General features: G+C 36.5%; 1 protein-coding gene and 1 long non-coding RNA gene across 2 annotated transcripts in view; one reads left to right on the forward strand and one right to left on the reverse strand.

The window, feature by feature from the left end:
- LOC134793860 (uncharacterized) overlaps positions 1 to 27571 on the reverse strand; it is a 355027-nt gene that overhangs the window by 287450 nt on the left and 40006 nt on the right. The gene's annotated exons all lie outside the window — the stretch shown is intronic.
- Positions 1 to 27571, forward strand: part of LOC134793852 (lachesin-like) — a 108284-nt gene that overhangs the window by 51206 nt on the left and 29507 nt on the right. Inside the window, exons 4-5 of the mRNA XM_063765571.1 lie at positions 11824 to 12031; positions 21709 to 21870. Of these exons, the coding sequence (XP_063621641.1) occupies positions 11824 to 12031; positions 21709 to 21870 (370 nt within the window). The remainder of the gene's footprint in view (positions 1 to 11823; positions 12032 to 21708; positions 21871 to 27571) is intronic.

The following is a 27571-nucleotide window of genomic DNA, read 5'->3' on the forward strand; positions in this document are numbered from 1 at the left end:
TAATTTCAAAGAAGTTTGCAGACTTATCATGCATGGTCTTACTCTACTGCGCTGTTTCTCCTATTGCACAAAAGTCTTCTCATTTCACCAATCAACTCAGATATGTCAAACTATTAAATTCAATCACTAATTAGTCTAATTACCATCCGAATAAACTACAACACCTCTGACAATTAAATCCAACCCTTTAACGACCCCATTACCGAATGTAATTGAAGAGCCGCGGGTTTTCATTGATCTTGTTAAATCACAAGTTTTATTGCGGCTGTTCGTTTAATTATGCCCCGTAAAATATGGCGGGGAATTAATAAACATCATTCGGGAGTTAATGCAGTAATTTGTGAGAACGGCCTAATTAAGACGGGATATATGGATGGGCTCTTGATTGGAGCTGGAGATTGTTATTCATCTTTGTTATCAAATCTTTGGCTGTGTATATTACTTTAGGCAAAGATAATTGATTGTAATAAAGAGGTAAAATCTTAGAAAAAACGTACCTCTTAGTTTGACATCAAGAACAGGGTGGTACTGCGCCATATGTTATGCGGTCACTGAATTGTCAAAGTCAACTTTTAACAATCAGAGTTACCGCAAAATGTATGGACCTGTACAGCGCCATCTCGTTTACCTGTCAAACTCGAAGCACGAAATCGTCTTAGATTTTACACATCTTACTCAATCAATATATATTTGCTTCAGGTAAAGACAATACACGATACAATCTGGCCACGCATGATTTGGTACATCTTTTTACCGAATGCACCTTTTCAAGTTTTCACCGAGGCCAGTTTTTAAGGAAAACGCTCACTAAAATCGGGTTTTCACGATGACGTATAATATATATATTATTATACAGCCTGTGGTAACTCGGTAAGGAAGCATTACCGCGCTTGTCGCCTTAATCCCGCCTCTGCAGTCAATTATCTTATTCATGAATGCGGGCGAGCCCCAGGCGTGGCCTGCTCATGTTTAAGTGTAAGCTTATAGTCTATTCATTACGCATTGATTACGCATTCGACTCGTCCCGCTCACATCAAAGGATGCAGGATGTATTCGTGCTGAAGTGACAGTTAATACTGCAGCATCTAATATATTAATGCAAAATGAGGGTGTTAATGCAAAATTTACTCGGAATAACATAACTCGGAATAATAACATTGATCACGTATCCAAAGTTGAACTTAAAAAACCGGACAAGTGCGAGTCGGACTCGCCCACCGAGGGTTCCGTAATTTTTAGTATTTGTTGTTATAGCGGCAACAGAAATACATCATCTGTGAAAATTTCAACTGCCTAGCTATCACGGTTCATGAGATACAGTCTGGTGACAGATGGACGGACGGACGGACGGACAGCGGAGTCTTACTAATAGGGTCCCGTTTTTACCCTTTGGGTACGGAACCCTAAAAACTTGTAAAATGTCAGGACGTATTATAAATTTATTAAGTTCCGCTGCCTATAAGTTATTATTTAATTATAACACTGAAGTAGTTTGCCTGTAGTTTACCTACATCTAAGGTGGTCTACCTTAGGCAGTACTGTAGGCACCAAAGAAGGCCCATGCCATGATTATTTTTAGATTTAATTTTTCTTATGTTTAATATGAACTTGCAGTTTTGTCTATGGTACTAGCGAACATGGTCGCAAAATTTAAACCCTTTCACACCTATAACATTTTTTTATTCATTTATTTTACTTACAAAGTATGTAAATTGTTTTCATTATATTGAAAAGTGTGTGAATAAGTGAGCGAGTTTTATCAGTTGGCTCAGTTTTCAAAAGATTTACCGTGGAAATAAAAGCGTGATATATTTTATGACTGCGACTGTACCCGTTTTACGAGAGCCTAGTGTACAATAACGTAGTTCAAAAACCGAACACGTGTTTGTTAAAACAACAGAGCTGTGGGCAATGTTTGTTAAGGTCAAGGGATGAGCCCCTAAAATATGTAGTAACGGATTGTTTACGGACAATTTTTGCGGGTCTTTAATACGATGTGAACAGAAACATCTGAATACATAAAACTGTATTATTTTGTCTTAATTTAATGGTTGATTGTTTGATTAAACAAAAAGCCTTTTCCTTTTAGTTCATATCAACAACAACAGACTGTCTTACAGAAACAACAAAAAAATATTATGAACATATTATGCCTAACAGTAAAAAAAAGACGATGTACGAATGAAAAATTGTGCGACGATACGGAATTCTCGATGAGTAAGTCCGACTAACGATTGTCCGAATTGTTTCAATAGCTTATGTAACGGCATCAAACGTCATTTTATTTCACCAGCAGTGCAAAATTATGTATCGACTGCTAATTCCTTAACAGCACTAATGAATAAGCCATTAGCTTTCAATTAAGGCTTTTGCAAGCGCGACTTAGATGCGTCGCAAGTAGAAAATTGCAGGTGACTATTCAGGGAGATCAAAAGAGTCAAATTGAAACAAATCTCGCTTTTGCAGTTTTTAATCATCGTGAGTTCTTTGTAAAAGGCAGAGAAATTTTTACCTAGTAATTCTGGTGAACAGGACATTTTTTTTAACATACAGGCCAATTCGAACGTACACTTGACATCCAAACGATATCGATATCTAGGTCTCCGAGCGAGTCCGTGCGAATTGTGTCAATTAGTCCATTCTATACTCTATTCATAAGTTGTGTAAGGATCAGGCGGCTTAGCACGGTCGCGTTTTTATCCCTTGTCACCATGCCTGTCACGTTCTAACAAGTATGTAAGTGCGAAAGGGACGCGTATAGTGATAGTCGATACAAATGGAACCGTGCTGAGCCCGCAGATGTCTTTATGGAAGCAACTGCATTAAATCACGATTATACATAAACGCGGTGGTGGCCGAGTGGATATGACGTCCGACTTTCAATCCGGAGGTCGCAGGTTCAAATCCTGGCTCGTACCAATGAGTTTTTCGGAACTTATGTACGAAATATCATTTGATATTTACCACTAGCTTTTCGGTGAAGGAAAACATCGTGAGGAAACCTGTATACATCTGCGAAGAAATTCAAAGGTGTATGTGAACTCCCCAATCCGCATTGGGCTAGCGTGGGGACTATAGCCCAAGCCCTCTCGCACATGAGAGGAGGCCTGTGCCCAGCAGTGGGACGTATATAGGCTGAAATGATGATGATGATGATGATGATACATAAATGAAAAAGATACATTTTTAACCGTTCCTCAAATAAAATAAATCGTCCCTCAAAAATACTGCTTTGCTAAGCAGAATATTTATTCACACATCAGAGTGCTGTTTTGCATGTGCAATTAGTTTTTAGGTTAGTAATTATTATTAGTATTTTTTGCTGATCGTTTAAAAAACACCATAAACCAAATGGCAAACTTTTTGTAATTTATGGTGTGTTTTTTTGGCTTGTATGTAAATTCCATGTTGACGTGTAAAAGTGCCCTTGTGGCCTATTTGCTGAATAAAATAATGTTGAAGTTTGAAATTTCAATAAGCGCTGAAAACCACTTAATGATACCTACTGAAAAGTAATTAGCAAAATATAATTTTACTTTCTACGCAACATTTAGGGAAAATATGTTAAATAAAACACAGTACAGAATGTATGGCTTCAATAATTACATTTTCATAACACATTCGGCCAACTCACATTCACACAGATTCTCGAAGCACTTTAAGTTTGATTGAGATATTAATTAACCGCACGTTCTTACCTGCAGTAATTAAAGGGGGAGAAGGGGTGCATTGTTACAATTAACTTATTCATGAGTAGGGTCCCTAATTAATTAAAATATTTTACGACGCCGTTTCTAGATACGGCCTCTTAAACAGTGAAGAAAACGTAAATAGTTGCTGAACGTTTTAATGGTGGAATCCTTATAAATTATATTTAAGTAGCTACTTGTAAAGCTCGAAGAGGCCTACAGGGTATATTCAAAAGTTTTTTTATAGAATGGCTTACTTACACAAAATGTGCTTGATAAAATTGCCAACTTAAAAAGTAATTTTAGGCTTTACGGTTTAACTCACGTATTTTTAGTCAATCGCGCGACGTGTTTAGTAGAGCGTAGGTTTCCATTTTCAAGGCATGTGAGCAGCGGCGCCGTACTCATAATAATAATAAAAATGGAGACCTAGGCTCTCCGAAACATGTTGCGCAAGTGACTATAAATACGTGACATTTTAGTATAGCTCACGACACTTTAAATCTATTAAAATGTAATTTGTAAAATACCTTTTAGTCTGACCAAAACATTTAAACATAATAAATAAAATATGATGATAAATATGAGACTGTCATATATTATGGAGGTAGTGATACAATCTCCTGTTGATAATATTGTGTTCTCTCGTTGCGTCCCGAGAGATCAGATTGCGATTTATTTTTTTTAAAGCTGCGTGGTTTGAAATAATATTCAAAATATTATTATTATGTCTTACAGATGTTTGAGAATAGAGATTCTCTATCATGTTCACAGCACATTATACCGGTGACATACCTAAGCGCATAAATGACTACTTAATTTTTTTTTACTATTACACAAGCTGGCTCTAAGCCTCGGTCCACTCACTTTATTTGTAAAACCTGTAACCCGAAAGCCAATATTATAAAGAAGTTACACAGCATAATTCGAAATCGATTGAATGCGAAGGGAAATAAAGACGGCATTATAAGCGCCAAGGGTCCGAGCCGAGGTGACCCGACCCGTTATCAAATTTGCCTCAGCGGCCCGAGTGAGATTTACAGTGTAACCGGATTACGTTCCTTTTTACTAAGTGATATCGGCCTACAGATGGATATGACAATTTAAATAAGATTGGCATTTTGATAAAAGGAAAAAAAAATACGTGTGGACGATTTTGAAATCTCCGTGACTCTCGTGTCGTGGACTCGTCCATATGTACCTATACCTAGATATGCGATAGCATTCTTTATGAACGTCAAAGAAAGCTACGCCGTGATGTTGGAAAATAAACTATCTTTAGTTATCTCTTTATCTTTACTACAAATAAATACAAAAGTATGTCGCTCTAGAACTATGTATTTAGTACTTAACTGTTATTTTTGATCAATATTTATAATTTAAGCGATATTAATACATGAACCAATTTTAAATTCTAACAATAATAACAGGTGTTGGTTACATTTAGTTTCATAAAGACAAAAAACAATGCGATACTCGTAATTGTAATTCAACCATGTTATTTTGAAACCACCATTTTTATCAAAAGCCTTCGAAAAACCTCTCAATATGAAAAATGCGGAAAACGGTCTGTTAGGATGCATTCTACTGATATTGCTATCGGCGTCAATACTTTTTTCCTAAATTCATACCTACCTACTAAACATTGCTAAAAAATATTTATCTATCTTAAAGACCCAGGCGCCAATAGACATTATAGATTAAGTAGATACCTAGTTTGCGAATTCGATTTCGCACCACGAAATTGTAAATGAACTAAGTTATAATTAAGTTCTTAAGATTTACGATCATTAAGGTATTTACCGTGGTCTTGTCCGAGTGATCGAGACATAGGCATCTATGGGTGGGTAATTAGCATTTAAAACGTATTGGAAACAAATACAGTGAAACCTGGATAAGTGAGACTTCAAGGGACGAGCAGATTTCTCTCACTTAAAGAGGTATTCCACATACCCAGGCTCTCAGTTAGCCAGGTACAAATAAATTTCTGTCTCATTTACAGAGGGTCCCATTAATAGAGGTGAGAATAGAGGATATATCTTAGTTATAGAGGTGGTTAATAAGGTATTTTGTAATTATCTTTAAATGTTTAGGTAAAATAATCCTTGTCCCTAAATATGTAAGTCAATATTAAATTAATATTGTAAATATTAAGTCTGTTTAAATATTTCTCTGAATTTATTTTGAATGATTTTTCCAATGGATAGATTTTTTCAATTAAATTTGATACGGACTTCATTGCGCCTTAGAAATTTATTAAATGAAAATTTGTTTATTCTTGTTACTTATCAAGATTTCAGCTTTCGTTTCGATAGTTTTAACTACATAAAGTAACTAAATGAAACTTGAAGTCGTTTAGACACAATTAAGCAAATGCGGAATTTGTGGATAGACTAAGAGTTAGTAAGAATACGGAAATAGATCAATAAAGTCCAAGTTACAGAGGTCATAGATTGACGTTATCTCAGATACAGAGGTAATTCGTATAAAATTAAAAAAAAAAAACATTTAGGAAAATGTAATCTTATAAATATAGTCTCAGTAAAAGAGGTAAAATACACTCTCTGTCTCAATTATAGAGGCAAATGTGACTATAATATCACAACAACTAATCCCAGTTATAGAGGTTCGTTTTATCTCACTAACAGAGGTAATTCAGTGCTAAAGTGTCGGGACCGCACCATGAGTCCCAGCTATAGAGGTTTCTCACTTATCCAGGTCCCACTTAACCAGGTTTCACTGTATATCTTATTCTTCACCGAAATTAAATGGCATTGCTTACAAACTTTTCAAACTTATTGCTACAAAAAAGTCAGAAACATTCAAATAGGATCGCTAAATATTATTTCAACTTACATTACAAAGTCGTAGCTGTTCGTTGAAATCCCAAACGTAGTGTTTACAGCGTGCAAATTTTATAACCTTTGTAGCAAAGTAAATTTTTACTGCGTTTTTGCGACGGCGGTGCGAACTGGGCCCGTTTTTACGACAAACATTAAGCGTTGTCGCACCGTAAAGTTTTCATTGCAGCGCATACGACTAGTTTTTGTCAAGTTGGCAAACATTTAACCAAACTTATCATAGATTCGTCGCTAAGCGAGCCGTGTAGTTTAAAATTGCTCTGCTATTCTTTTAAGTTCACAAAGCATTTTGCTTCATGTGAATGTGGTCTACCATTTAACTGAGGTGCTTGATATTATGGTCATCTACTGTATAGTTGTAGGTTTGGCTGTAGGTATGAAAGTTTTAATGTAAACAAAAGCATAATGTATTTATGTATAAATTACCTATTTTAGTACCCAAAATTCGGCTAGGTAGCTTCTAATACTAGAAAATCGCTTGAGATATGTGTTAAGCCCATAGTAAAACATTTGATTGTCACATTTACAACACGATAACATCGGTAATTTAATAATAACACATCTGACACTATACTGTGTCATATCCTACAGATTACGAGCGGAATTCAATATGTTAATTGTTCGTTATTGATATTGGTATGACATAACTCTCGACGCATCTCGCTAGTATTCATAATTGGTCCGTGATATTTTTCTTGGTTTTTGGTTGGCTGTATTACGATTATTTTCTCGACTTTATCCCCTTAAAGATGTCTTGATTATACTTTACACTGGATTTTTGTGGCGCTTTCGATAAGCGCTGAGAACAACGTGCCTGGTGAGTATGTGGAGGAATAAAAAGGGGCAAAGAGGCTTAGCTTGGCTTAGCGCGACTCCGCAAGAAGCAACTTTTCACTTGCTCGGAGTTATGCTTCTTTCGTGTTTGTTCACGTGCCGTTTACTTTGATTAAGTATGGGATTACAGAGTTTACGTTGCCGAATTTTAATGATAGACATTTTGATTTCGCGATTGTAAATATTGCTGTAAGTGCTTAAGTAGAAGAGCAAACAGAGACGATGGGACAAATAGTCTGATGTGCTGTTTGCGCACTTCGTTTGACGATTTGTGGTCTACGGAATTTGGGACCAAAAATGTTTGGTTTAGTTTTGTTTTTGTTTGAATTTATTTCTGTTTTAGTGTTTGGTGGACTAGTTAGGGTTTTTTAAGGTACTCAACAAGCACTCGTATCTATTTTTTCTTAATTTCTATACTTAACTTTTTAGTGCTAGAATAATAGTTTTATTGTTATATTTTTCTTCAGCTCCTATTTTGTCTAGACAAATAAGTACATTCACTACATAGTCAACTGCAAAAAAATATGCATTGTTTTCTATGTAGGTATAGCAACGCAAACATAATCATGACCACACGTTTCAGGTACTATTATATTACTATATTATTTTTTGCGCTCGTGAATATCGTTAATGCAGAACAGATCGCAAGTAACATAACTGTGTCAATTCATAATTTTCAAATTTCCAAAATACAGTTACAATATTTCGCCAAAATTCAGTGCAGCAATTAGGTACAATGCAAGCAGCAAATGATAATTTGCATTCCGAATGTCCGTTCTATTCGGATGCCTCTGTAACTGCCAGATTCCGGCGCACCAAGCGCTGAGGTCGCATGGTGGGCAGTTAGCTAGGATTTATTTTGCTGCAATTGTGTAAGGTGCTACCTTACCCTTTGGAAAGTATTTGGCATTATATATCTACTGGTATTGTAGGCGCTACTGAGATTTGATTAGATTCGTATTGATATGCCTATCGGAATAGGTATCTATTTTTTATATTTTTTAGTGTATCAATATTAAAATATAAGTTTTAAGAAATTTATTAAATAAATATTTAACTAAAACATCGGTTTCTATTTTACATGGCAGTTGTCTGTACCTATATATAACTAATAAGTCATATTTCTTTCTACCAGGAAGACAATTTCTATCTAGAATTTTACGACAATTTTAATTCGAATGAGAAGCATCGACTGACAACAAAAAATATACTCGGTGCCGGTTTTTACACAGGCATAAAATACCAACACGGTATTAAATTAAAATACTTATCATCTTTGCAATTAATATTTTTTCCCCTAATAAAAAATTAATAAAAAGTAAAGTGTGAATTAAAAATGTTAGATGGTATCGCACTCTGTAACATTTATCTCTTTAAATTCAACACTGAAAACTTAATCAAGAATCTCAATCCCGCGAATTATCTCTGTTCAAGAGTCTAACAGAGAAGGTGCTAAATAACTGCGGGGGCTCGCTGAGTTATGCCCCAGTTTATCATAACTTTACATCATTACATTATTAAAGTTACCTTAGAATGAGTGAACAAGAAATGTCTGGTCTCGCCATTTTATTTTAAGTTGTAGGTACCCTACACTGCTTTCAGCATAATATGTAAGTTTGTAAATTTAATGTTGTAAAACTTGTAAAACTTGAGACCTACTTGCAAAATACATGTTTGAGTTTTGAATTGTATCTTAATAATTATGTTTGTTAGAAAGATGCAACATTTAAAAGAGGTTTGTAAGAGTTTGCTAAGTTTTGTGAATAAGGGGGTTATTCGGCGGCGATACAAACATTACTTTAACTGGATAAGTGCGTGCGCTAACGTATGTCTAAGTATCGTCGCGCGTTGATAATATTGGCAGTGTTTCATCTTTTCCAAAGTCTGAAAACTAGTCACAGTGCGCTGAAATTTATATGACTGTGTAATCTCAAACACACGAGCTAAAACCAAAGTTCGTAAGAGTACGCAAGGATTGTAGGATGCCTTCGCCCGGGCACATAAAATATGCAGCCGGTATCGGCGGCGCACTGCGGCAGCGATACGGTCCTAACCCTGCGGGTGAATTTAACGCAGTTGTGACTTTGTCAAAGCAAGAAGTATCCCTTTGTTTGCTCTCCGAATTAAAGTTGAAAGGTTGAGCGCTTATATAGCTGTATGCGCACTCAAAGCGTTTGAAGGCATCTGTGTGTATAGACGTTGTGATACGTGGTACATGCAGATATGTATACATATTTACCTTGGTCCAAAGGATGCAGCTACAAATACACTGTTTACAGAAAAGCCACTAAATTAGTTGACGTTTCCTAGGTATTACGGAGTGGACTAGGTACTATCAAATGTTGAGAAGTCTATATAGCTATTCCATGTAGAACAGGTATGATAGGAGCAACGTGTTTATTTACGTAAGCAAATTTTTATATATTTTTTTTCATTAAGGCCCACTTGCACCATTCCACTAACCCGGGGTTAACCGGTTAAACCTGGAGTTATCATGGTTACCAGTACAATTTGACACTGGGTTGATGGTGAAACCGCTTAACCCCGGGTTAGTGGGATGGTGCAAGTGGGCCTAACTGAAATAAGTTAAAATGCGATCCGATATTTAAATCTAGAATATAAAACTAGAAAACTAAGCAATGGATATCAATGAAAGTAAATTGACGATAAATATCCATCTCGTAAACGATATTGACGCCACGCACGATAGCAATCCCAATTCATATTCAACTTTATGTAAATACCTATAACTATGATGCCGATTCTGATATAACATGTTGATATGGTTTATATCTTATGTTGATACGTGTTTGACCGTGAGCACCAATCAGCATTAGCGACTCACGCTGATGAAATGCAATTAGTAGGCAATTCAAACTTACATTGTTACATCAAAACGATATCTAAGTAATATGACCAGAGCGCTGGCAGCTTTCTCTCGCAGCGCATCAGTATTGCCATTCAGCGAGGGAATGCTGCCAGTATCTTTGGCACAATGCCGCGGGGGCCTTTTTTAGATATATTTTAATTTAGATTAGTTTAGTTTTTAATTTTAGTTTTAATTTTAGTTTTTTAATTTTAGATAGTATATGGTGTTTGATATGTTCGAGTAGAAAATTAGAACCTTATTGAATATTTGATCTCCAGTAATAAATAATAAAATAAAATAATAATGTCAGTCGCCTGTGCGTTTCGCTCTTGCCAAGAAATGTACGAACAAAGTAGCACGCTCGACTTATATCATTTTGATGTCACGACAAAAGGTCGATCGTGTCAAAATAAGATGGAAACTATGTGAAATTGTTAAAGCAGAATCAATTTCGATGCGTTAAGCCGTAATGGATTCAACGTCATTCAACCATATTCAACCGACGTGGCAGCACCGCCAAATCGCAAATTATCCATAAATTGAAAACCGGTGCAGAGAATGACATTACTCTAACAGAGGTTAGGTAGGTAATGGTAAGGGATCGTGTGGTTTGAATTCAATTTCCGATAGTACGTGTTTGGGAAAATAGATGTTAGTAATGTTTTAAAAGGTAATGGGAATAATTTATTAAGTAGATCATCTAAACGCGCCTTAATATCTCGCAACCAGTAAGGGTCGAACAGTTTCATTCCATGGATTTCAATGGATTCCATGGATTTTTTTTTACAATATTGTATTTAAGGACACATATTTAATGAAAAAGAAATTGATGACATAAATTTAAAATGACGTTTAACGAAGTAAGTTATCTATTATATAGTTCTGTACTGCTACAGGCACCGGTTAGCCCTGTTACTCTATTTTAGTATAACTTGAAAGGAAAGTAGTTTATGAAAATTTTACGATCATACCTAACGTAGGTTTGATAACGATTAAAACTTTTACAGGCTTGAATATTCGCCACTAGGGAAAATAAGTGCGGAGGAAAATAGAATAAACTTTCTAACCCAAATTAATAAAAATACCTAGTCGCTTCATAATAAGTGTTTAAAGTGTAAGAAAAACTTTTTTCTGAACAGTTTTTTCACAAGGACGTTGAAATTTCATAATAATTAGAACTTACCTTTTTATCGAAATAATTTTTTTAAAGCCTTTTGTGTTAGTTTTAAGAAGATAAGTACTTGTTTTTGCCGTTAATACTGAAATATTTTGTAGTAATAACCTTCAGTTAGGAATTTGGTTTACACGGAATTATGGCTTACTGCCTACTGAGTAGGTAGGTACGTTTGTTGTTTCGAGTGAACGACGGAAAAACAGTTCATATTTTCACATTTAATTACATCTCAAGCCTTTTTTGTAGTAGAAGAATTGCGTTGCGAGACTTGCGTCTTTAAACATGTAATGTTTTTGATGGGATTTTTTATTTCGTCATCCCATCTAGTAGAAGGTTTTCCTTTACCTCGTTTTCCAAGTCCACTTCACATAACTAAAAACTATTTGTTTGTTCCAGGTGGCCTGGATCCACATCGACCGCCAGATGATCCTCACAATCCACCGCCACGTCATCACGCGGCTGGCGCGCTTCTCCGTCTCCCACGACAACGCTATGACTTGGCTCCTCCATGTGAGCCAGGTTCAGCAAGAAGATAGGGGGTACTACATGTGCCAAGTGAACACTAACCCTATGATCAGTCAAGTTGGATATCTTCAAGTTGTTGGTGAGTACTACTGTCTTCTTGTGTTGCTATCTTTTACTGATACTCGCCTTACGCCACTTTGTCGATGGTTGATGAGCTTCCCCGTCTCTTACGATAATTATATGACTTGGCTCCTGCATGTGAGCCAGGTGCAGCAAGAAGATAGGGGGTACTACATGTGCCAAGTGAACACTAACCCTATGATCAGTCAAGTTGGATATCTTCAAGTTGTTGGTGAGTACTACTATCTTCTTGTGTTGCTATATTTTACTGATACTCGCCTTACGCCACTTTGTCGATTGTTGAAGAGCTTCCCCGTCACTTACGATAATTATATGACTTGACTACTCCGTGTGAGCCAGGTTCAGCAAGAAGATAGGGGGTACTACATGTGCCAAGTAAACACCAACCCTATGATCAGTCAAGTTGGATATCTTCAAGTTGTTGGTGAGTACTACTGTCTTCTTGTGTTGCTATCTTTTACTGATACTCGCCTTACGCCACTTCGTTGATGGTTGAAGAGCTTCGCCGTCTCTTACGACAATGATAATAATATGACTTGGATCCTCCATGTGAGTCAGGTGCAGCAAAAATATAGAGGTAGTGTAAAATGTTTTTCAGTACATAGGTATCAACACATTACTGTACTATCTAATAAAACTAACAACCATCAGTTCAACGCGATTAGGTAAGACCCTGTTCCGTTAAATCTAAAGCTTAACAGTTCCTCCATTTACACTAGAATCAGTGTGCATGTGCATTGCAGACTTTGCTTTTACGGTGTCACGTGCTATTCAAACTGATGTTCCCGTCGCGACACTAGTTCCTGTACCGAATTTTCCGTAGCGGTTACATGTACCGTAATTTATTCCACCGAATTTAGAATCTAATCCCAATCCTGCTCGAGTGCGGAAATCCTTTTGCATAAATGATTATCTTTCAACGATCCTAGCTTGAAGACAAAGCAATGTTATCCAGTTCAAAATTGAAATGGAAACTCGGATATATAAGTAATCTACCAATATTTTGCTTCTAAAATTACTTTCCGACCAGGCCAGTCAAGAATAGCATTTTCAGTATCAATCCATATTATTATTATAATTTGACGTTTGATCTTAAATTAAGCTCTCAATTTCGGTCTATTTATATCTTATTATGGTATCGAACTACAATCAAAATAACTTATTTTGCTTTTATTAAAATTGCACCATTTCCTCAAGTTTGATCGATAAAAGAAATAAACATAGAAGCAATTTTGACTACTGAAACATTATATTTATATTTATTATGTATGACCTTTATCATAACGTCATAACTCATAATATGGGTTAGTAGCATGGGGTCTATTTCGCAATTCGTCTATTAGTAGGGGAGCCCAAGAGGGGATTTTTGTGTTTACTCGAGCGCGTCAGATTAAGACATGAGTGATATCTTGGTACCCCGTGTAGTCTACCTTTACCCCTTTTAGCCGTATATGTTGAGCCTTTGGTTGGTGGGGGGTTGGTGGGGGGTTCAACAAATTGTTAAGCAGATTGTGGATTTGGTCATATTAGTCCAAATTAACGCTATAATTGTGCTATTACTAAATCTGTTAATTATTTGCACGCATTTCCTTAATCTGACAGTTACAATGTAAAAATTAGGCGTCAAACTTGTGTTCGTCAGATTAAGAAAATGCCTACACATAAGTGTTATATTAAGTTATAGAAAAATTATAGCATTAACGTGGACAAAAACGACCAAATGCACAAACTGCTTAACGATTTTTTAACCCTTCACCAACCTCCCGAAATTTAAAAAAAATTATAGACGCTTTCCGGCTCGCTGGAAAAAAAACTTTATATAACTTTTTTTTCTTCTTATCATCTAATATTTCGATTCCAATAGATTTGTACGACGCTCGAGTAAGTACATATTTAGCATCGTCGGCTCCCCAGCTATATGGAGCTGCCCGTCTAATTCGCGAATGGTCTACTTCGCATTTCGTCTAAAAAGCATCTGGTCTACTTTTTTTGAGTAGCAAATCGTCTAAGTAGCAAATTGCCTATTTAGCAACTGGTCTAATTGCTAATTTCGTTATATCCATCTGTCTGTGTCTCAGTAAGTCACAGCCGTTGTACTCGGAACATATAAAATTTTACATCAATTTGTACTGAGACAACTTTTATTGGGACTGCCAGTAAAAGCCATTTACTCGTACAACTGGATTGACTAATGTATTGTCAAATTTTGAGGCATTTCTATATGGTCACCATATAAAAAAATCAATTTAACAAAAGTAACAGTCTCATCTCCCAAATGAGCAAAATATTGTAAATCGAATTAATTTTCTTTTGACATGTCGGGTACTCGGACGTTTACCTTAAGGCGCGGTGTGTAATAAAATGCACTTTTTTGTCACCATATTTACAGACTTTTACAAGGATTTCATGCATTATTTTCTAGTATGTATAACTTCAGTCCTTGAACTACGTTATTGCTTGTCAGAAACAAGATGGCTCATTATTTTCTCGATAGAATCTTAAGTTGAAAACATGCCTAACACTGTCTTTATTTCCTTATGTTAGAAGTACTAGGACGAAAATGTATATGAAACTTACTTCAGTCGATAGCTTTTAAATAAATATTCATTATTGCTTGTCCTTTTATCGATACGTTAATTTTTTCATTCATCATTTGATGAATTCAATATTTTGCCTACTAAATTACACCCTACGCGGCAATACCTTGCGCCTATTCCTCACGCCAGTACGCCCGTGACCACTGTCAGCGTCGGACCTGTGCTAGTTTAGCGGACGTTTCATAAAATGGGTAATCACAGTATAAATATGCAAATATGTTATACACACAATGTTTTTCAACATACTTACGCAAAATAATTCTTAAATACGGTGACATTCGTCCGTCATATTGTCATTTTATAACAAGTTGGGCAGCAAAGGCACACACCCATCTAACCAATCCGGAATTCAGTCACGATTGATAAATTGTGTAAACATATTTTAAAAGGCTATAAAGTTAATCAAATTGAATAATTTAGACTGGTCACATTTTTGTAAAAATCGATTTCTACTGGCAAAACATATTACTTTTTGGCAACCGGGTTTTTTAACCTAATTAGACCCCGCTGAATCCGAATTTGGTTGCTTGATAGAATTCTTGACTGGAAGTGAGATATGTGATATTAAAGGTCCCTTTTTTTAGTTTTTCGTAAATAACTCGTAAACGGTGGCCAATATAAAAAAAATGAACTAATAATCTACACAAAATTTTCAATTAAAAAGATTCTGTACATTTTTAGCAGGGATCAATATTTAAAAAGATAATAAAGAGGGAAAGTTAATTATAATAAATTCTAAGGTTCCTTGGTTTTATTTTTTCGTTAATAATTTTAAAAGTATGACTCATAGCAAAAACAAATCTTACACATAAATAATAAACATAAAATTTCCTACAAGAAACATGCAGAACACTTTTCGCTAGGATCAATATTTAAAAAGACAAAGCAGCCGGTAAGTTAATAACAATCAATTTTAAAGTCCCTTTTTAGTTTTTTGTAAATAACTTGTAAACGGTGTCCCATAGCAAAATAGGTTTTTATGAATAAATAATCTACATAAAATTTCCTGCAAAAAATATCTGAACACTTTTCTCTAGGATCAATATTTAAAACGATATTAAAGGAAGAAAGTTCATTACAATCAATTCACATGTCACTTTTTTTAGTTTTTAGGGTCCCGTACCTCAAAAGGAAAAAACGGAACCCTTATAGGATCACTCGTGCGACTGTCTGTCTGTCTGTCCGTCTGTCACAGCCCATTTTCTTCAAAAGTACTGGACCAATTAAGTTGAAATTTGGTACACACATGTAAATTCGTGACCCAAAGACGGACATCTTACGTAAACAAATGAATTTTAAACATGGAGGCCACTTTTTAGCCAAGGGGGGTTAATTAACATTAAGAACCTATTTTGCTATGGGCCACCGTTTACAAGTCATTTACGAAAAACTTAAAATAGGGACCTGGAAATTGATTATAATTAACTTACCCCCTTTAATACCTCATTAAATATTGATCGTAGCGAAAAAGTGTACAAAACCTTTTTTGTGGACAATTTTATGTTCAATATTTGTGTATAATATTTTTTTGCAACGGGGGCACCGTTTACGAGATATTTACGAAAAAAAAAGCGACCTGTGAACTGATTGTGATTAACTTTCTTCCTTTAATATCGTTTTAAATATTGATCCTAGAGAAAAGTGTTCAGATGTTTTTTGCAGAAAATTTTATGGAGATTATTTATTCATAAAAACCTATTGCTATGGGACGCCGTTTACGAGTGATTATAATTAACTTTCCCGCCTTAATATCTCTTTGAATATTGATCCTAGCGAAAAATTGTACGGAATCTTTCATGTAGGCAATTTTATGCAGATTACTTATGTTTAAGAAAGTTTTTGCTATGCGCCACCATTTAAGAGTTATTTACGAAAAACTAAAAAAAGGGACCTTTAATATCAACTATCTCACTTCCAGTCAAGAATTCGATCAAGCAACCGGCAATTTCGGATTCAGCGGGGTCTAATTAGGTTAAAAAACCCGGTTGCCAAAAAATAATATGTTTTGCCAGTCGAAATCGATTTTTACAAAAACATGATCAGTCAGGTATACACTCATATTGTATATAATTAATAATTATTTAGGTACACTCACCGACCTCACCGTCTTACCTACCATTTTTAGGGTTCCCTACCCAAAGGGTAAAACGGAACCCTATTAGTAAGACTCCGCTGTCCGTCCGTTCGTCCGTCCGTCTGTCACCAGGCTGTATCTCACGAACCGTGATAGCTAGACAGTTGAAATTTTCACAGATGATGTATTTCTGTTGCCGCTATAACAACAAATACTAAAAAGTACGGAACCCTCGGTGGGCTCAGTGGGCGAGTCCGACTCGCGCTAGTCCGGTTTTTAATTTCATTAAGTACTCATCAAAATTCGAATTTACTAATAAATCTTGTTCAATATTAATTGCCGAACTAAAAATCCCGGAACTGACAATTCAGAATACCGATGTCGTCAGAATAAGGACGTAGACGTGCTGCGCGGGAATGGTGCGGTACGCCGCGCGGGGCGCCCGCCTGCCCGTTCTACCACGCGTCTGCTTCACCCCCTTGAAAACGTAAAACTCGAGTATAAGAGCGCCTTAATATGGATGTAAAATTTTATATGTTCCGAGTACAACTTACTACTTAGACGATTTGCTACTCAAAAAAAGTAGACCAAATGCTTTTTAGACGAGCTGATATTTTAGACGAAATGCGCCATAGTATGCGCATATGCGCAAATAGTAGACCATTCGCGAATTAGACCGGCAGCTCCATAGACGAATTGCGAAATAGACCCCATGCTACTAACCCACTACATACCTGAAACTGACACTGTTTTCATACATTTATTTTTGCGTTAGATGCCAACTCAAACTTACATTTGTGACATCAAAATCATGTCAGTCGCCAGTGCATCTCTCTCGCGCATTAATACATGTAGGTACGGACAAGTACCAGCGAAATGCACGCGTGATCATTTTGGTGTAACAATATAAGTTTGAATTGCCTTCTTAGCAATAGGTTGTTTCTGTTGTTTTTGGCTAAAGATTAAAAAGGGTTGAATTATAAAACGGGGTTATACTCGTACCTAATACTTGTAATAGTAAATGCCCGAAACCGCCGGTATTTAGTTACTTAACATATTAAATATATTAACTTATTATAGTCTTCCCACATTTTCAACCTTATAAAATATCTCGAGCTCTCTTTGTTTACTCTACCCGGTTTATTACGACGAACTTTTAATTACTTTTCTTTACATTTTGAGAGGTTTCCATTTTCTTTCTTTGTAAAGTATAAATGTTTTGTCTTTCTTTTGTCGTAAACATTGTGATCGGGGCTGTTTGAACATTGAGGCTGTTTGCATTATTTTTTTTTACATTTGTTTCGTATGCTTGGAAAATAATTGGCGATGACAGGGAAAAATTATGGAATATGTTCATGCTCAAAAAAGTATGAAAATTTACACCTTGCAATTTCTATCCATAACGATGGTGTTTGGACCTCATCCACATATATCAAGTCCAGTATTTAGGTTGTGTAGTGACCTAGTGACATCCTTTAGTGTGCAAAACGTTCAAGGTCAAGTGCTCACAGGTAATTTTTTGGGGTCAAGCTTTAGGATTTAAGGGCTCCATTGGGTTAGCGTTTTAAAATGTGCCCTCCTTCACCTCCTTGAGACTAAAATTCTCAAGCGATTGTCGTGAAATTTTAGGAGCAGGTTCGATGAGTAGGTCATTAGATTTTTTTTCGATTCAGTTTTTACATTTTATTCAAAGTGACAGAGCTATCATTACTTTTATTCAGTTTTAAGTTATGCTTGCGAGGTCTAACAGCTCACAGAGCTCCTAGTCTTTTTTCGCCTATTTTGTTATTTCCATAGATTTATACTCATTCTTTTCTTATTACTCGACAAAGTATCGAGTTTCTCAGACACGGAACCCAAAAACCCTCATATATAACCACTTAAAAGTTGCGGAACGACCCGTATAAAGGCTAAGTGCCCCCCAAACGGCAACGCCCTTGCACTACAAACAAATAAGTCATTAAGGCGAATTGCGCTTTTATTTTTATGTTTCACCTTTACGGGTCATTTACATGAAAATGCGCGGCCAGCGTACGGGAATTGGGATGCAAGTAAAAAGTTTTTTGAAATATAATTTTCTTTGTTGAAATTAAATTGGAAGTGAAACTTTTCTCAGAGATTTACGGGGTTTTCTTTTTATCCTTTTCTTAATTAGAGAGGAGCTTACAATCGTACTGTCATTTTATTTAACACCTGATCTGATGCGTCAGTTAGAACGTTGGGTCCAGCCACATTATAATATTATATTTTTAAAAATAGGGTGACTGATATAGTTATTGGCCACTCTTAACAATAAGACTTTCTGCCTTGTTCCTTTCTGATTTGATAAGAGTTGCCAATTATTATGGAGGGGCCAATAACTAATACTTCTGCTAATACCTAGCTGTCAACCTACATGATGTATACGTACAGCATTCTTATTGTCTAATAAAACCGGTGTTTGACAGTGAATCACGTTGTATCTCTCTAACGCATAAGTCACATAACGTGTGCTCTTTCTCTCTCATAGAACTATGCTTTTGACTATTTGCGGAGCGTGCCCGAACAATTCGGTGTAATACGAATAGTAAAAGGTCCTTTTCGGAAACCTTCAACCAGTGCTGTATAATGAATGAACACTGTCACACGTGCCAGTCCCAATTAGCTGATTAGCGCGATGAGCCCGTATCGCATTCCGATTGCCATCGGAACAGTCGTGTCGCTCGTCGGGCTCGAAAAACCGCGAACTAAATTTGAACTTTTAATATACACCGACAACAAAATATGGGAGTGAAGCGTGAATCTCGTGACCTAAACGCGTAAGTGCCATGAATTTCACGGCGCTTACGACGTTTTGGTCGCGTGGTACAGGTTGCAATTGCGACAATTTCATTGTTTGGTTTGCGACGGGCTATGGGAGTCCGAAGCTCTCAATTATTAGAATCATTGAGGCAAACAGGCCAATTAAGTAGAAATTCAATCAATCAAAATTACATCTAAATGATGAAATTCAGTTATCGTGCATTTCACTTGTTTTTGTCCGGACATGTTGACACTGATCGAGACGCTCGATAACGAAATGATATCATGTAGATACCATTCTGATATCAGTGTATAAGTTTACGTTCAAATTGGTCTGCAATCTTACATTCCGACATCAAAACGATATCCAAATGAAGTCAGTCGCCCGTGCGTGTCGCTCGCGCCAGTTCATGTACGGACAAGTACGAGCGAAATACACGCGCGAATGATAACTAAATGACATCATTTTGATGTCTAAACGAACGTTTGAACTGGCCTCCTAGGCCAGTTAGGGTTATTACCTCTATATTATAGAGGTAATAACCCCTTTTCCGCCCCGCTCGCTCTATGGCCTCCGCTTGACGCGTACATTATTGCCGCAATAACAATTAGAACAGCTGTTTACATTTCATTAAGCCACGATTAAGATTCGATATCGGCCGGATATCCGCCTCTTCCGCCGCCATTATTCAAATTGCTTCGCTGGGAATGGCTTTCATTTCGTTTAGGTTAATTAGATATTGATACGCTCCATGTTGAGTTTTATAATTAGCTTGATTGTAAAATCGTGCTTATACGACTAATCTGTTTTGTTTGGTTCAAGGATCCGTATGAGATTGAGTTTCCACTGAATGGGGTTGGCAACTGTCAAAGGTTTGCATAGATGGCGCCATCATAGCTTGCCCCTTTTTCTATGAGATTTGGCTTACGGGCTGGCATCCAGGGTATTAAAAAAAAAAACAAAAAATTGACACAATTCTAGGGATTGACAGGGCAAGCTATGATGGCGCCATCTGCTAATAACTTCCACCGGCCAACCCCATTATCATTTAAGGTACAGTTAGCACCAAAAGTAGCGTGACTATGCATCAACATTAACTATCTACCATTCTCTAATAACTTAACGAAGTCAAACGAAGGGGCGTAGCTATGGATAATATATGTACGTCAAAATTGTGTTAACATATTTTCCATGATATCAATATTCTGATAGAAAATATGGACTACGCTTGTATGGAGAATGACGGTCCATTATCCTCTTTATTTACATTAATTGAATACTTACAGATTTAAATCAATATTTATACAAGTTTTATTTAAATGTTTCAAGTTTATATCCATAGAACATATACTTTTTGGCGGGTTATTTGTTTAAGTTTATTCGAGAATATGAAGAATCAGAATAGTTTAGTGTAACATATTTTATATCTCTAGGTATCCAATATTTCACCATTGCATTGCATTCAGACTTTCAGTAAAATGTGCATTAGACATGAGAAGAAAAATGGCAAAAGTTGTAAAATATGCGATGAACTTTTATATTGAACTTTAAGTAATTTAAAGTAAAGTTAGTCGTCGCTGAAACAAAGAAGTTAACGTATAAATAGTATAGTGAATAAGTTCTCGGCAAAAATTTAATTGAAGGCACCTACAATCATTCATATCTGACTGCTCTTTTCTTTCGACAGGCAACTAAATACTCATCGAGACAATCCTAAGGACCCCAAACACAATTAGTTTGCTCTGTTTTATTACAGGTGTCCCATGGCCACCTCCATTCTCCATCATCAGATCACCTCGATGGTACCTTAGTACTGCATTGTCTTTAATTTTCCATTGACCAAAGTTTACCGGAAAAGGCATGTGCGCTTCACGGTACCAGTCAAGATCATCATCATTTGGCGAAGGTTGGATACAAACGGACGTCTTCAGCTTACGCAGCTAAGGACCTCTAGGCTACTGGAGGGCTTTGTACTTGGCACCTTTTCCTTATACTTCATACAGACAAGCATGCAGTTTTTCATTGAATTATCTAATGTAGCACGGTCAATACTTATATATTACTTCAAAATTTTACTGCAAAACGTGCCCGATTTGGAACCACAAGCTAAATCCTGCGAAGTTCTTTCTAATGCTAAAATAAACGAAATATACTATCCATAAGGCATCTTTTCAGTTTATCATCATCAAATACCTCTCTAATGTTAACGCATTTGTCCCCAGTACCACCCAATATCCTGGACGAAGAGAGCACGCAGTCAGCGGTGGCTGTGCGTGAGAACCAGAACATAAGTCTGGTTTGCAAGGCGGACGGGTTCCCGGCGCCGAAGATCATGTGGCGGCGAGAGGACGGACAGCCTATCTCCGTCGATAAGAGGAAGAAAGGTATGAATTTAAGTGTTCCATCACGCTCTGCGATTGCTGAGCCATTTAGGGTCCTAGCTAAATTGGTTGTTCAATACTTACACTATAGAATTTCCAATTTAGCAAGAACTCTAAATGGCATAACAACAACAATGGTGACTGTACAATTAAAACCTTAACTCTTTAACGGTTCAGATTTTTAAAACCAGTGCAATTCGGACTCGCCCACCGAAGGTTCCGTACAAAAACTTATTTTTATTATTTTTGCAAATTCATAGTTTACAGATTTTTCCCTTTTTATGCTCGTGTAGGCCACACCCGGTATAGACTTATATACCTAGTACCTATAACGATATAAATATATAGAAAACACCCGTGCAAATATCCGTGCTCATCACACAAATATATGACCTTACCGGCGTTTGAACCCCGGACCATCGGCTTCATAGGCAGGTTCACTACCCACTCTGCCGTGTCACGCCTAACTCCGTTAACTCGAGTTACATGAGTTACGGATAACCAGTCTAAATCGTCTTAAAAACCATTAAAGACATATCTTCTAAAAGAAAATTTTGAAAATTTTCATTATTTACTGAGAAAAGCATATGACTAACTCATGTAACTTCATTTTTTTGCCGATGGCGTCAAGCACAACTCAGTTAACTTGAGTTGCATGACTGACACAACCAAAATATCACCATCGTTTCTTAAGTTGCCGGAGTTAGGCATTACTGGCCGAGCGCTTGGTTTATACGACAACAATATTTGTCAAGTAATACGTGTCACGTTTGATCACGCGTATGTCATGTAACTTGACTTACATGACTTCGTGTGACCACTATAGTATGGAAGAGTTGATCATGCGGAACCATTTAATTCGAATAAAATGAAAACTATTCAATTATGCGAAAAAAAATTAAAAGGCCTATTCTGTGACCATATTTCCTACATGTAGATTAGAAAAAATAAAAAAATTACGATGAACCGTCACCGATAACAGCATTTGAATCTTTAAAACTTTAAACGTAATTATTTATCTCGAAACTCAACTTTTAAAGTTCCATGAGATGCGCGTGACACGGCAGCCTAGTACCTATAACGATATAAATATATAGAAAACACCCATGGCTCATGAGCAAATGTCCGTGCTCATCACACAAATATATGACTTTACCGGGTTTTGAACCCCGGACCATCGGCTTCATAGGCAGTTTCACTACCCACTAGTACAGACAGGTCGTCGAATAATGTCTACTCTGTATTATTTTCCCTCTGTGCTTTCATCAATTTATAATTCGTTCCATTTGCCTTTTTTTCCAAGAACTCAAGCCAAAAGCCAACCAATCTTTTAGTCAGATTCAATGAAAACCCGTTTGCCCATAGGTAAGTGGTAAATGTATTGTGTGGCGTAGAATTTAAACAGAGTTTTGATTGATTGCTCTTGGCCAAACGTATTTTACTTTTTTTCATTTGGGGCCTTTGTTACCCTATACACTCGATGTTACCCGCTCACGTACCGTATACTAGACAGTAGGTACAGTCGCCATCAGATATATCGGAGCGGCCAAGGTGTTCACAATATCTGAACACGCGCTCTAACGCCCTGACAATAGAGGCGTGTTCCGATATTTGTGAGCACCTTGGCAGCTCCGATATATCTGATGGCGACTGTACAGTGAAGTGAAAAACTACCAACTAAATTATTCTACACGGTGGCTACGCAAAATCGTTTTCCAATACAAAGTTTGAAGTCACAATACGGTCTAGATGCGATCGGACTCCGTTTGAGATATGAGGTTCACTGTTTTCAATTGCTTTAAACTCAATCTTGTTTGCTACAACCTTTTGAACGGTTGTCGATTCGCGACTTGACTGGCGAAATTGACAAATCGCTACGTAACCCACCCTTACTTTTTTATACAAGGTGTACGTAATTTTGAAATTAAATGGTAAATGGAGTAATTACTCATTAGGGCAAAACTCGAACTTGTAATTTTTGGAAATCTCGAACACCGGTTCAATCTCTCTTAAGCAACTGAGCTACCGAGTACCGAAGCTTGCTGAAGCGTAAGACATTTTTCTTTTCTTACTATTTTATACGCATTTGGGAGGTGTACGCAGCTACATACATACTGTGACAATAGTTTTAATCTTGACATATGGTATGTCGCTGTTGCGTATTTTGCTGCATTTGGATAATGTAATACGGCTTCGCCGTAAAGTAAAAAAATAGTTATTACGATACAAGTGCGGAAAATAGGAAATATTCGAAACGAGTGGCGATAAATTAAAATAAAATAAATCGACACGAGTTGCGAATCACCTATTCGCACGTGTATCGTACAACGTTTTACAGTACATATGGCCCTTTAAACTTTTGACATACGCACGAAAAGTGCTATTTTACGCACTAGTGCGGGAAAATAGGACCATATGTACTGTAAAAATCTTTTTTAGTGGAGCTATACACATACGAGTATACTAAAGTAAGGACGCTAAGCACGAATAATTTCGTACGTCAGTAACCCGCCATTTCCTTTATTTATCAGACGCACAGATTTATATCGCTGTCGCTTGCACACAGACTGTTGGCATCATCGGACGGACAGCAATATGACCATGTGCGTGCGATAGAGATAGGAAATGGAGGATCAATGTACGACATTTTTTGTGATTAGTGTCCTCACTTTAACTTAAGTATGTATTATATATTTACAACGTTGTAGCAGATTTCGCCGCTAGTACATGGACTTATTAGGAAGTCTGTTGTGCAAAAGAAAATAACGGACGAAATTTGTTGCGAAATTTTTAAGTGGGCGGTCGTGCTCCGAGATAAATGTGGCTTGGCATGTTTGTTCCAGAAGGAGCCATGGTTCCTAGTGAAATTCGGAATATCTGAAATTAAAAAGAAAATGAAATATATTATTTATTTATTTATTTTAAATTCGACTCAGATAACAAAACCCATATATTATTTATTTATTCATTTATTTTAAACTTTATTGTACAAGAACAAGTAAAAAGTACAAAAGGCGAACTTAATGCCTTGAGATATTATCTACCAGTCAACCACTGGGCTAAACCGAAATACATTACAGAATAAAATTTTATAAACTTAAAACTAAACACTATTTAGGCGGCAAAACTGCGGGCCCGATTCGGATTTTGAAATAGACATCTATTAGATATCTTTTAGACATCACCAAGATACGATAACGATATGTTTAAGATCTAACCTGTCAAATTTGACATTTGCGCGATTCTGCAGATACTCTTGAACGATTTCCACAGGATATGACTTAGAGATCCAATTCACATCTAATAGATATCTTACTCTATCTGACGTAAAAGTGACATTGGTTGCCTGAATTGCGCTGCAAAAGAGAACTAGTTGATATCTAAACTATAACGTATCTAGAATGGATCTAGTACGTGCCGTCTCTTGTGAATATCTTGAAGTTCGAATACGGCAGTGCGTGGCTTCGTTTAATCGTCTACTCTTGTGTCGGGTTCGGTAGTTTGCTCCGAAATCTCTGAAACACGTCACCTTTACACATACACTATTGCGGTCAACTGCTGTGGTGTGGACATGGGCGCTATCACTGACAATGTCCTAACTATAGATAAAATAAATAATATAAAATAAGTGACATTCGTTGCGGTATTACTGTCGCGATTAGAACGTTCAATTGCAGTTTCGAATGTCACCTTTCGAAGTCCCGCCCTGGAAAGAAAATACTTAAATCAAAACTTGCGATAATCATTATTTGTAATGTTGATATCCGGTCAAGCGAAAGATTCCAAAACTGAACCACGAGCGTGGCGGGTAGTTCGAAAAGTGATGTCTTGAGCTTTACGAGGGTTTTAAGGCACGCCAGTTAAACGAACTTTGCTGCCGAGTGAAACTCAACATTTTTTAATACACCAACGCGAAAAAAATACTTACTGTAAACATTACGTATCAAATCCAAATGAGCGCTTTTAAAGATTTATCATTCAAAACTATCACTCAAAAGTCAATTCCACCAGAGAACAGAAGACACACACCAAAAATTAGCATCAAGTTATTTTGCCACTTTTGTGGATAAATTTCAACTTTTTCATCAGTTTCCGAATAAAAAAGAACCTTTACAAGCCGGTGTAGTGAAAAATACTTACCATATGTCCCCAAATAAACAGGGAGGCGTGTGTGACGGCGATCGTTTTTCAACTAATTCCGGCAGCGTATCGGGCTGTTTAACATAACAGAACGCGCACGGCCGCGCTGAATAGCAAACAGGCCCGACACTACTAACAAAGAGGCTGTTCTAAACATAAAGTGTTTTAGAATGCGTGTTGAAATATCAGGCCAATTTGAATCTACACTGACATCAGAATGACTTTAATCATGTTATTTAGGTGCGGCTTGCCCGCGCCAATACATGTACGGACAAATACGAGTGAAAACACCATCTTATTTTAACATTACAGTAACTTGCATATTGTTCATAATGTCACACGCGGCGCTAGCATTAAACCAGCATCAAAGTCTGCTATCCTGGAATTATCTTCTAAATAGAGATATGTATGTACAATTCACGATCTAAAGTACCTGTCACTATCTAATTGTTCTACCAAACTCTCTTCTTCTTTACATTTAAGAGCTGTGCTCTTGTCGGTGGAGCAATCTCCAACTCGTCTGATCCTCCGCCAGCTCCTTAACCTTCTGGTATGACACGGCCTGAACCTTTTCTTTTATTTGGATGTAAACATATTATTTTCGGTCTTTCTCTTCTTCTATTTATGTCCAATTAGTACTCCTCTTCTATTTTCTATTGGCTTTATTATATTTCTTCTACCAGACTCAGAACCTTGAAACACCGACCCTCAAATAATAAGATTACATCCTGCCGCGTGATTTTAAAGCTACTACCGTTGTATATCGATACAAGTTATTATTTCGATAGGTATTTACTTTGGTGACAGGTATTACTTGCAAATACACTGAATTTTACATAAACCAAACATACAGGTTGTGAACACGAATGAACCAAACTGAAATTCATCAGGCTTATGTTTGTTTTGACTGAGTTCCGGCGATGCAAGTCATTAGTCATAACTTTTGAGCTTGTTGAGGTTGCAACTTGGATTTCACCCTTTAATAGATACATATATTTTATCAGCATTTGCATAGGGTGGTTTCATGCGAAATATTAAGCAAACCTCTGTTTCATCGGCAAAACGAACCGCTGCACATTTTGCTCCGTAAACTGTTCAAGATTCTAGTATTTATGTGAAATAAGCAAGCCAGTCGATGCAGCAGTAAACTGCATACATTTTAACAAAAGAACCGAGGGTGATTTTTTACAAGAAAAGAGGTTAGCAATGCGACTATTTTGAAGTTGTTAGTACCTATTGAAACTACTGAGCTCACAAATAATAACTGTTCAATTTAAGTTGGTACCTACGTAAAAAAATGATTTGCGTGAAAAATAATGCATAAAAAATGAATCTAAAAATATTTAAACATTTATTTCCATTTTCATTTTGTTAGAGTAATCTGCATCTATAAATAACTGTATTTAACAAGAAATAATCTCAGCCTATGTTATTTTTTTTTATTGATTGGATCAACATTATGTCGAAATCTCAATCAGAATTTAGCACCTCAACAAGATATACCTGTTAAAGCATCCAATTAAAACAAGTTGAATCACATTAAAACAAACAAAAGAACACCTTT

The sequence above is a fragment of the Cydia splendana genome, chromosome 9 (assembly GCF_910591565.1).
Source record: "Cydia splendana chromosome 9, ilCydSple1.2, whole genome shotgun sequence".
NCBI lineage: Eukaryota > Metazoa > Arthropoda > Insecta > Lepidoptera > Tortricidae > Cydia > Cydia splendana.